Source organism: Lolium perenne, chromosome 7 (genome assembly GCF_019359855.2).
Source record: "Lolium perenne isolate Kyuss_39 chromosome 7, Kyuss_2.0, whole genome shotgun sequence".
NCBI lineage: Eukaryota > Viridiplantae > Streptophyta > Magnoliopsida > Poales > Poaceae > Lolium > Lolium perenne.
In genome coordinates, this window is record NC_067250.2 from 30,937,814 (window position 1) to 30,950,241 (window position 12,428).

General features: G+C 48.8%; 1 protein-coding gene, 1 long non-coding RNA gene and 1 pseudogene across 2 annotated transcripts; 1 reads left to right on the forward strand and 2 right to left on the reverse strand.

The window, feature by feature from the left end:
- Positions 1 to 1,366: 1,366 nt before the first annotated feature.
- The window catches only part of LOC139832980 (exocyst complex component EXO70B2-like), a 30,536-nt pseudogene continuing 19,474 nt past the window's right edge, over positions 1,367 to 12,428 (forward strand).
- On the reverse strand, positions 3,876 to 6,628 carry LOC127319107 (uncharacterized). Its single transcript, XM_051349316.2, has 8 exons — positions 6,334 to 6,628; positions 5,498 to 5,578; positions 5,380 to 5,414; positions 5,165 to 5,273; positions 4,732 to 4,820; positions 4,545 to 4,653; positions 4,309 to 4,446; positions 3,876 to 4,196 (listed from the first exon to the last, which is right to left on the reverse strand). The coding sequence occupies exons 1-8, from the start codon at positions 6,571 to 6,573 to the stop codon at positions 4,119 to 4,121; spliced, it is 879 nt and encodes a 292-aa protein (XP_051205276.1). The 5' UTR covers positions 6,574 to 6,628; the 3' UTR covers positions 3,876 to 4,118.
- On the reverse strand, positions 10,722 to 11,539 carry LOC127319109 (uncharacterized). Its single transcript, XR_007862398.2, has 2 exons — positions 11,475 to 11,539; positions 10,722 to 11,353 (listed from the first exon to the last, which is right to left on the reverse strand). It is a non-coding gene; the product is annotated as an uncharacterized lncRNA (long non-coding RNA).

Sequence of the window (12,428 nt, forward strand, 5' to 3'; positions counted from 1 at the left end):
GAAATGGAGTAAGGAGCAACGATGTTGGGAAACGGAGAAGTCAACCAATATTTGTGTATATTTTTTTCATAGGAGAAATACGGCCCTTCATAGATAGTTGATAATTATGAACATGTTCCAAGCTAAGATGTAAATATGTAATACCACATTAATTCAACCAAATGACATCCCATAAGTTGCTGCGGGAATGTGTAGGTCAGAAATCTAATGAATTACATAAACAAATGCTAAAAATAGAATATGCAAATAGGAGCCGCAAAGAGAATCGCTTGTTAAATACCTTGTCTTTTGCTAAAATGAATTCCTAGTATCTAATTTTGGGACTACAATGCTATAACACGGTACCATATTATGTGTCGCACAAGCACCACACTCATCATAACGCTAGGTAAGATTGCATCCACATGGTAGTGCCCTCCTATTCTTCGACGGCGGTCAAGCCTATTCGGCTGCACATGGAAAGACAGATAGTGCGTGTGGATCTAGGTTCGGGTTTGGAGATTATGGAGGAGAATTTGTGGGAAGCGCCGTTGAGGGAGGGAAGGAGGCATGGGTGGAAGGTGATCTAGATCTAGGATTGGTGGCGGCGGCTGAGAGGAAGACGAGAGACGGTGCTAGGGTTAGTTTATATAAGAAGAGAGTCGAGGGTGCTCTCATTTGGCAGACCACACAGATAAGGTTTAGATGAAAGAAAGTGATGCGGCCTGCTATCTTTTGGTGGACCATACCAATTTATCTAAGGATTGGAGGAAATATGTGGCATGGGATCTTCATCCCCTAATATGGGTTGATGGGCCTGAAGAAAATTACCATGGGTTCTTGTAGTGTGTTATAGTTGAAGAGTGACAAGGCAAAAAAAATATACTTCTAAAATATAACTACAAAATATCGAAGTAGATAAAATTTGTTGAATGTTTCAGCAATTTTGTCACCCCAAAGCATCATGGCATCTGATGGCTAGGACACATGCAGCAAACATGTTTTGCAAGCCTTTAAATAGGCGCACACACGCAGCCGTGACACCACTCATACCACAAATTCATCCACAGGCTCCACTCTGGCCACTAACACATGACGCTTCTAACACACGCGGCACACTCACAAGGCTAGGTGACATATGTTGCTAACTACCTGACCAATTCACTCAGTCTTCCATGAAAATCGCTCAACGGATCAGCTAGCTCAAAAGCTCTATACGCCGCTTCTCACAGACACGACATACCTGCATCACACCTAGCACCCGCATCACACGGAGCTGGCATCTCGCCGTAGGTGTTCGCAGTGGAACTTCACCTGTTCGACAATTACTACATGCAGAACTGAAAAACTAATGAAGCTACATGATTAAGATTAAACCTAACACGCCCCTGTCTTGGAAACCTTCCCGAGGACGTTCTCATTGACGCCCTGCCACCCTATCTCAGTCGCGTCCGACACAGCGCTCGCCGGCCAGCTGGACACGTCACGGTGCTGCGTGCTCGACCTCAACGCGTTCATACGTGTGCCCCAGTACCCGTGGAGGATGTCGCAGGTGCACCCATGTGTCAACTTCTTGATGGGCAACCGCGTCTCCCTCTACTTCGTCCTCGATGGTGGCCGTGACGGCAACGAGGAGAGAACAACGCCACTCCCACCTGACGAGGCCGTGCTCGAGGAGAAGTCCGGTGTGCTGGCATCCCTGGTGCTGAGCTAGATCTTCCTGCTCAACAACACGAGCGCCTTGGTGCGCCGCGCCGTCCGCTCCGACCTCAGCTGCCACCCGGCTGGGTCCTCGCCCGCGAGGAGCGCATGGATGGCTACCTCAAAGGTTACCTTCAGGTTTCATGGGCGCTTGTCGTCTCACGCCTTTCCGGTAAGCCGGGAGCCTTGAGCGTTCTCCGGCGAAGGAACCCGCAGAGCCCATTTTACTCGGCGTTGGAGAACGTGTGCAGCATGCAAAGTGGTAGGTGCCCAGCCCGGCGCTCTGGTCCGTCCTCCGGAGCACCGTGTCGGAGAGTGTTGTGCCGGCCTACCGCCGATATGTGGACGACCAACCGGAGCTGGAGCATTAGTTGCTAGAGTTGTTCGAAGGATAGAAGACGAAATCTGCCTTGCGCTGCTTTCTCTGTAACTAAAATTTTGAACCTGAAATACTCCTGGCACATATTCATTTGTTACCGGATTCAGATTTTTTCATGTATATGTTATACAACTATGTTTTTTTTTTTGAACAGGGGTAGGGCCTGGAGGCCCTAGAAGCTTCATTTATAGCGGTGGGATAAAATTACATCAAGGAACAGAAGAAAAACTGAAATTACAACATAGTCCTTGGTTTTTGCTAAGAGGACCTCGAGCAGAAAATCAGAACGCGATCTCTCCTCCACCGACGGTGCTTGACCTCGATGCCGCAGCCGTCGACCATGCCGCCGGGGATTACACCACTTGGGGCAAGGTCACCGATGAACGCCGTGGTGAGGTTGATGAAGATCCTCCAAACTGGCTCACTGGCCTGGAGGAATAAGAGCCGCAGGAGCCTGGAGCTCCGCGGTGCGAAGGGGCCCCTTTGGCCAGTTGGAGCAGCGGCGCCATGAAGCCGTTGCTTAGATCCTTCGCCGGAAGAAGCTTCAAAGATCCCCGGAGCTCGAGATCTAGCCGTCACCGAGCTCTGGCCTCCACCATGGCGGCCAGATCCGGCGAGATCGGATCGAGATCGAGCTCCACCGAGCTTATTGGTTGGAGGTGTAGAAGAGATCTCCTCCGCTGCTATTCCCTCCGACCACCGGAGCAGCATAGAGAGGAGGAACTCCACCACTGGCCGGTCCAAGCTGGTCGCTAGCTCCGACCACCATACCCTCCAGATACACGGCATGACGCCAGACCGGCAACCTGCCAAACGACGAAAACCTAGACTACTATTTACAGAAGGCCGGCCTCCTCTCCCCCAACGCCTCTGGCCGGCAGAGCCGCCGGAGGGGAGAGGGAGAGGAGCCGGCGAGATCTCAGGGACTCTCAAGGTACTGTGGAGGGGTGAGAAGAGAGAGGGGGGAAATGCGGTTTGTTATACAACTATGTAACTATTCTATTTCGCAGCAAAGATACTAGTGAAGGATAGAAGATGAAAGCTTGCGTTGCACGGCTTGCTGTAACTGATATTCTGAACCGGACACCAGCCTTGTGGCATATATCCATTTGGGACTGATTCAAAAAAAAATCACGTACTATACAAGTAATCAGTTTAGCTGCAAAAATACTGGTGAATCAGTGCTGACACGCAAAATCCTAAATCCTAAAGACCATAGAAACACCCAGTCTATCTAGGGGTGGAAACGGGTGGTGGATGCAGGTCGGATAGTGGAAACTACTAAATCTTGTATCCGTTTTCATATTTTCAAAACAAATATTGATGCGAATACGTTAGTTGAATAGGGCGGATCAAATGTTTTCTCAATTCCGCATGGATCCGAATATAAAGAGTAATAGACTCGTCTCTTATAATGAGTCAACTATAGATCAATCAAAAGATAAATATACTGACTGATACAATACAATAATACTTTCAAGTTCAATCACAAAAAAACCACTTTGCTAGTTATTTTAGGTTGGGTGATTGGTATATCAGGCTAGAATATCTAAATTGGCGAACATAATTTTATTCAGATACGGATATGTCCATTTCCATATCCACATTTACTTCAAAATTATATACCACATTCGTATTTGTATATGCAAAACAAATCCAGACATTTCCACAACCATTTCCATGTTTGTCCGGATTCAGATATTTCCATATTCATTTTCAAGTTTCCGAATACAAATGTCGAATAATCCGGATTATCAACTACCAGTTTCCACCCCTAAGTGTATCATGTTGACATTTGAGAGAGAGAGAGAGAAACTAATACAGTGTCGACAAATGGCAAAGACAATTTACTAATCAAATAGTTGTGCAAAACATACTGAAACAAACAAATGAATACTGAGCGACCAATGCATATTACGGACGAAAATATTATATGTCTTCGGGAGGATGGGAGTACAAAAAATGGCAGAACCCTTCTTTTGGCAATGCAAAACATACTGAAACAAACAAATAAATACTGAGCGACCAATGCGCTGAAAACAGAGTGAAATGAGGGCCTTTACATGGCTCCCCTTCCCTGCTGGTGTACTAAAGATCTTTGAACAACCTCGCCTTCTAAGTTAATCAACAGGGATTCCTGATAAGTTCACAAAACAAAACAAAAAATAAAAAGTTACAAGCAATGTTAGTGTTTCAAACTGATATTCAGAGAAAGAGGAGCAAGTGTAAGAATATAACCATAAACTCACCATCTCTAGAGGGCTGACTCTGTGCAAGAAGAAACCATCTAAATTATTGTGATCACCACGGCTGGGGTTTTGAATATACAACATTGAATTCTCTTCATGGAACTGTCCACAAGAACCACCTGTGCTAACATATGCATTCTGCACACAGAAGCAGCCAAGAATAACCAATATGATGTCGAGTTTTCATCAAGAAACAGAATAGAAATTACGGCATTTCCCAGAAAAGAAGGAATTACCACTGCATATGTTTGAAAAATATTCCGAAGTGGCTCGTATAATTTTACTGTTTTTGTGGTGTGTACCTCATTGCAGTCAACTAACGCATCATATCCAACAACTATTTTCCTGGCTTAAAAATAATATTAGGCATTACGATCTTAATACCAACATGTGTGCATACATGTTCATGTGGAATCTTTATACCAGTTACTGCTGCTCAGTGCTAGTGTTTGTTCCAACCATGTAATTTGTTCCCTGCTAGAATTGCTCACTTTTCCATGATGTAGAAGTTCCTTTAACCAAATGACAAGATCAATCAAAAATAATGCAAAAACTCAGTATATTCCACAATATCCAGCAAAGACTCCATGTAAAACAATCATATGCAAAATTAAATTGCGACCATATTGCACTAAAAAATGTTCATTTTACAGATTCCTGAACTTGAATGAAGACAAGGAGGAAAAAATTGAAGGAGTTGCTGGCTTCTTGTTCAATGTGCCGCTGAAATAATCAGTGCAAAGGGGGCCTCGAGCAATGATGGAATTATTTTAAATCGTTATTGGTGATGTGCTGTTTGTCAGATAGGCTCCCTTCCCGGATAAATTCAGAACTGTTCACCAATAAAAGGTAATACCTGAAGAGGCCCTGTGTCAAGACCAATAATTTCCAGAATTTGATCATATGGCATCTTCACTTTCTTCAAGAAATTATCTACTATCTGCCCATGTGATGTGGTGGAATACCTGAAGTAGAGGCAGTTTTACATGTCGTATAATTGAGAGCAAACCATATGAGTTATACTACGCCGTGCAAATCCAGTGAGTGATGAGGTAGGAACAACTAGTATACCAGGGGATATTCAGAGCTTGGAAGTACAGGGAGCCCTGAACGACGAAAAAAACATAACTTAGGTTTTTTTTTTCAGTTTGGAAAACGATATTATTATTAGCACAATTAGAGTACTTACATTTTGCCAAAGCGGGTCCTCGCCAAATCGAGCAACATCCAACACGAACTTGACTCCATAAACCTTTGCAATGCTTTCCATCTTCATACAAATGTAGTTTCATTAGGAAAAAGTGAAGCTCATATTATGAATCTGCTACAAATTTTTCAAGACTGGAAAAAAAAAAGTGATACTCAACCAACAGCATAGCATTAGACATTCCTAGGACACGCCAACCATATTAGAGAAAAAAGAACGGTGTCACTTCGTTTGAGATAAAGCACAGAATGCCCAGAAAGGGCCAATTGAAAACCAGACTAATTCGCCGTTTATTTATCGTGAAAACTACACTGGAGCATTGACTAATCCGCAGTCACGGTCACGAGCAAGGTTATTAGCTATAAGAGGGCACATGTGCCTCACTGGGACGGACATGTGGCACGTTCTGTCATCACAGGGTAAGTCCAATTGTCCAATGCAGCCAATCGACTACCATGTGTATACTAGTCTTAGATCTGCAAATGCGTAGACAGTCACATGATTGGGCAGAATCAGGATGAATAAACTGACGGATAATTTATTAATCTCCGCTGGTGCGAACTGCATCCAGGCAAAATTACCAAACCCTAGCAGTTTTCCATGACAGAAAGGCGAGAAGCAAGTTTTCGCGAATCCACGGCGCCGCGTCGGGAAGCAACGGGAGCGAACCACCAAGCGAAGAACACTAACTAGTGGCTGGGGTCAAGATCAACCAACCAATCCGGCGGGCCCTGACTGAGTGATCCCGTAAGAACGCGACGCGGAAACGACGCGGTGGAAGAGATCGAATGCGGAGAATTGTACGGAGACGCACGCACCTGCCTCAGGAGGCGAGCCTGGTCGGCGGGTGGCCGCGCGCCACCCGCGACGGTGATGAAGGATACGCCGCCGCCGGCGCGCCCGCCGCTGCCCAGCGCGTCGCCTCCCCGCGGCCGGAGCTGCGGCTCCCCGAGGCTGAAGGCCGCGTAGAGCGCGAGGCAGAGCGCGGCCTGCACGGCCACCGTGCGACGCCACGGCGGTCGCCGAGCCTGGAGCTCGGCGGATGCTTCCAATTCCATGGCGGGAGCCACCGGTCTCGCTGGTCGCAGCGTCGTTAAGGCTGGTGCCAATGCCTCGCCTCACTCTTCCCCGCCACGTCAGCTTTTTCCCTCACTCTCACCCCACTCTCACCCCACGGTGCCAATGCGCGCACAGGCTATAGTGACATCTCTCACTTCTCTCTCCTCCACATCACCATTTCTTTTTCACATTAAATTATTTCACTCGAATTTTTGTAGACATTCAAAATAATGCAAGAAAATTATTTTATTCAACTAAAAATGTTACCGATTACATAATAATTAATAAAAATACAAATTATGTTTCTTGTTTTTCTAAATAGCCTATATGACAAGTGTGTACTTGTGTTTGTATTTTGAACTGAAAGAGTAAAAAAAGGAAAGAAAATAACTGAGATTTAAAGAATAAAAGAAGGAAAGAAAATAAAATAAAAATAAAAACCGACCAGGTCGTCTCCTACCTCCTATCGCCCCCACTCTCGCCCGCGTCGCCAGCGCCTGCCGCCCGCCTCTCGCCTCCCTCCCGCCTCGCTCACGCCGCCAACGCGGGCGGTAGCCGGGCGGCAGCGGGCGCTACCGCCGGGCGCCCCATCCAGCGCCTGCCGCTACCGTCCCGCCCCACTCCCGCCCGCCTCCCGCCCCGCCACGGGCGATAGCGCCCCCGCTATCGACCACGTTGGCACCAACCTAATGCTCGCCTGTTGCGACCCAGTTGTGGGCGAAGACTACCGATCACGCGCACGTCCTTTTATCTTTTTTTTTCCCTGAGATCCTTGGGAACCAAGGAGTAAATTAAGCTACCACATTTGGGGCAATAGTCAAAACTTGATACCAACACTGGTAATTTTTTTCACATAAATACCACTTCTCAGATGTGTCGCAACATATTGCACAAAATTTTAGTTGATCATGTTTTAACAGCAGAACTGACAGATTGGACCTACATGTAAGTGATGACTAGGACGTTCAGGTGGATATTATCTTGAACTGGCAGTGGACCCTACTTGTTAGGTGTATCTTCTTCCCCAACTCGTTCAGGACCTACGGCGGCAGCCGCACCTCTGATTCGCAACACTGATTTCCTCGCCAAACTGTGTGCAAGGAAGAGCTCTACAGTTGTTGGTACTCACGACAGCTCCAACGGTTGTGACCCAAACGGTTATATTGGGCTGTCAGTTTTGTGTCGTTTGGATAGCCGCGCGGATATCCGGACAGCTGCCCGCCTTCGCGTGTCCGTTTGGGTCGCACACAGCGCCCAACACGCAGACGCATCGTAAATGTTAAAATAAAAAGAAAATAAAGAAAGAAAAACAAAAACAAAGTAAATTTAAACTATAGTTCATTAAACTTACACAAAAGAAAGGCTATATGGGCTTTAAACTAAAAAAAAGGAAACCCTATTCCAGGGTTTGGGACGCGGTGGCCGCCGGTGCACCACCCTACTCCTAGTAGTACTCGTCGCCGTAGATGAGGACGAAGCCCCCCGGCGGCGACGCGCTGTTCCGGCTGGACACGCCGGAGGGCGCCGGGGACTCCGGCCAGGACGACCACTGCACCCTTTCCCAGGCGGAATGCGGGTCCGGAGGGCTCGCCAGCCTGCGTAGGCGTGCCAGCCGCGCGGCCTCCTTCTGCCGATGCTCCGCTGCAGCGGCCTGCAGCTCCGCCTCGTGCCGGAGAGCGGCCTAGCGCGTGGCCTCCTCTCGGAGCGCGGCCTGGCGAGGAACGCCCACGCCTCGGCCTCGGTGTCCTCCTAGGCCTTCCTGGCCATCTCCTCCAGCGTGGAGGCGCGCAGCGCGGAGGCGAGGTGCGGCCATTTGGCCAGCTCCTCGAGGTCGCTGAGCTCGCGGGACGCTGCCAGCGCGGCCTGTAGCTCGGGGTCGTCCTCCTCCTGGGGCTGGGGCTAGGCCTGTGGCGCTTGCGCTGACGCCGCAGCGGGCTCGTCGATGTAGACGCCGCCGGGGCGGCGGCCAGCCCGCCTAGCAGGCGTGCACGGCTACGGGCGAGGCCTCGCCGTCGCCGTGGTGAAGCAGTGCGCCGGTGCGCATCGTGCTCCACCTCGCACGGGACTTGTGTCGCCGTAGGCGGGGTCCTCCCTGAGGTTCGCCGGCAGCTGCGCGCGGCGCCTCCGGATCTCCGCTATGCGGGCACGGTCGAAGCCCGGGATCAGCGGCGCCGGAACCCGATCTGGGCTCACGTGTCAGTCGTGGGGGAGGTGCACGTCACCCCACGGCATGGGACGCCGGCCTCCCAGAACATGTGTGTCACCGCAACGGTGACATAGATCCGATCGCGGATGGGAGCCGGCAGCCCCATGGCGAACGCCGCCGGCGTGGCTCGCCGGCTGCTGCCGGCCTCATGGTCGTTGGTGGCCGGCTCAAACTCTCGCTTCGTGGCCATGACGGTGCGGAAGGTCGAGCTCGTGCGGCCGTAGCGGAAAGTGGGGACTGGATAGGGACAGTCCCCCTCCCCAGTCCACATTTAATAGGACTGGGGCACCGACGGGTGGGCTAACCACGTGGACCAGGCCGACACGCGAGGACGCCGCGTGGCATCCGCGGCCATGCAAACCTGGTCCAGATTTAGGCCGGGTTTTGGTCGTCCCGGACACCGCGGCCATCCGGCCGCGTTGGACCGCGGATTTGTCTGGTTCAACGCATCGGAACGCTCGGGCGCGGGATGGATCGCTGCGGAGATGCCTTCAGGCCGCAAAGCTCGCGCGTGCCCGTCCAACTCAAAGACTGCTCATCTAAGCTCTGGCCACAATCCTCCTCCCGGCCGCTAGTCATCGCCAGGCGCGCTCCCCGCCACCCCTCTCCATGAAGAACTACACGGCTACACACCGCTCGCGCTCGCCCGGTTCCCCAAGAGGTGATGGCCCGGGGCGATCCAAATCTGAGGCCGGCGACCGGCAGATGTCTTGTCTCCAGGTCCCCCAGCATGGCGGCCCTTGATGCGGATTTGTTTGGCCGCGCCATGCTCGCGTCGGTCCAGGGCAACCGCCCACAGATCTTGTCCGAGCCCCTGGACCCTGGTCCATGCTCTAGCAGGCGATGGCACTGCACGTACCAGGCCTTTGGCTATGTAGAAATGACAAGATCTTTAATGACAAAAATTGTTCTTTGTTGCAGGTCATCTACAGATGTACATGTATTCTCCGTTCATGGTTACCTCTACAGCGAGTGGAGAACCGATAGCTATTTACGGAGGTCTGTACACGGTTGGAGGCTACGGCGAGGGATACTTTTTCCCTACATGGGTGGCAGCATAGTCTACGGATAGATGCCCCACCTACACTTTAGGCGTTATATGATTCATCGTTCCGATATGTATCTCGCCTAGTTTTTATTATTTATCCTTTTGGGCTTGAGACAACAAAACGGCTGTGTGCATCCTGGTTATGCAGAGGCTGGATGTAATTGCTTATTAAAATAATAAAGCATCCTTTATCGAAAAAAACGTACCAGGCCACGGGAGGCACACTCGATTTCTTCACCAAGCAAACAGGTGGCAACAGTAGGGTCGCTGGAGAGAGTTGCGGCGGCCATAGGTAGGTGCAAGGGATGACCGAGTTGGGGAAGAAGATAGACCTAACAAGCAGGATCCACTGTCAGTGCGCATAATATCCAAGTGTACTGCCTAGTCATCACTTACATGTGGGTCTGACCTATCAGCCTACTCTTAGAAGGTGATCAATCAAATTTTTGTGCAATCTGTTGCAACATGCACCATAAGTGGTATTTGTGAAAAAATTACCAGTGTTGGTACCAAGCAGTGACTGTTACCCAAAATATGGTAGATTTATGTAATTTACTCGGGATGAAGAGATTTGCGAATTCAAGGATGATACTAGTGTCAGAAAAGATACAGGGGACAGCTGTCGAGACTCGACATGAATGCTGGACTAATCGAGGTTGATTGAGTGTCTCCTTTCACGTCTTCCCGCTATTGCTTCCCCATCTCAGCTTCCGGCGAGATTTCCAGAGTGTTTACATTTTATTTTTAGCAGAAAGCAACAACACAGAACTGAAATGTCACCATTTGCTAAATAACAAATCCAATCATTTGCATGTAGCTTTGCATTTGCATCAATTCTTACATGTGACGAAAATGAATCTGTTTTTTGCATCAATCCTATAATCTGAACAGCATGAATAAAGTTTGTCATCTTTGCATTCCGCTCCTCCTCAAATCGGTAATTCCTTTTCGTCCACAGAGGGCATGTTTGGTTGTTCATCACCAAACAGATATCTATTGCCCATCCATCACCGTCACACTCTGACCTCCGGTGTGGAGGAACAGTAAAACAATAAGCAGCGAGCTTGCAAATATAATACAAGCCTAAATGACAGGAGCTAAGGAAAAATTGATAACTTAGAGATCGGTCTGGAGGTCATTAGACCTAGGTGCCTAGCTTAAGAGTTACAACGATGTAAACTAGAGCCTGTTGTTTAGCAACTAAAACAAAGGGGTTCTCATATAGTTTTCATCCCAAACATCAACCTTCCACATCCATTTTGTCCTCCGGCTTGACAGTCGAAGGCAGGTCGCCATTCACTGCCTCCGTGACAGCATCTTCTGAAGGTGTGGCTTCTTCGACACTGGCATCAACCACTTCCTCTTTGGAGGTGGTGCCGTTCTCTTGGACTCTCAAGATCCTATCAACACCCTCACAAACTTTTTCAAGCTGATGGAGGCTGTTGACTAGACTTGAAGAAGCTGCTTTGTCACCACAAAACGAATTGAGTGCACGTGCACCGCTGTCTTCAAGCACACCACACATCTGCAAAGACAAAAGACAGCGGTCAGCAAAGGAAATTGCACCTGAGAAGGCAAAAATAAAAAGGGGGGAACTTAGCAACATGTTAGGTCATTTGCTCATGAAATATTGGTTCGTTTGGTACCTTGTTGTAAAGATGGGGAAACAGTGCCTGATCAGCTGTGCCATCAGAAGCCACTTCTTTGGCAGCTGGAAAGAGGGACACGATTAATGAATAAGCAACAGCATAACTCACGGAATATATCAAACAAATAAATGTAAATTTGCAACGAGTAACCTTTATATTGGATCTTTCGTGATTAAAAGAAGTGCCTTGTAATACAGCCTAAAATTAAGTACAACAACAATATAACTGTAAGACAAACTAGACATGGGAACATCCCCACCTGAAAGAGGTGAGGAAACTCAAGGAGTTACCACATATCAAGTGACAACTACAAGGATAAGGATTAAGAGCACCAAACATGCGCAGTTTGGAATTAAACATGCTCCCAGCAAGCATAATTCAACAAGATATGTGCCAGAATTATTGAAGGTTGCTGTTTTTGGACATTGAAGTGGTTTCTGGACACAACTGCGACTATATGTACTACATTGTATAAACCGTACGCTATTATGAAAATAGATTTCAGTATAGTATTTATGGAGACATCAGATATTGGTAGGTAAAGTTCTAAATTTGGCTGCACAAATCCCAAGATAATACCTTTGAGACTGGAGGGAGTGGCACGTCGGTGGGCTCGGGCTCGTCGTCCAGGCGCACCTTGGCGTGCTCCTTGTTGAGGAACACTTGGTCGCCGACTCGCTCAGGCTCGTAGTTGATGGGATAGAGCTGCGCCATGAGGAGCGCAGCTGGTGGCGCAGCTGGCTCGTTGTCGTCGCCATCCTTGGCTAGGTGGGCTTCTTCTCGCTTCTTCTTGCGATAGTCCCGGGCTTAGTGCCCGAGCTTTCCACAGTAGCGGCACTTGTGCCTCCATGCCCTTCCTTCACCTGAATATAGTTCTCAAACACCAATTCCCTCTTCTCCGTGGGTATCCTACACCAGTATCAACAACCATGAAGTAAACTCAACCGAGTT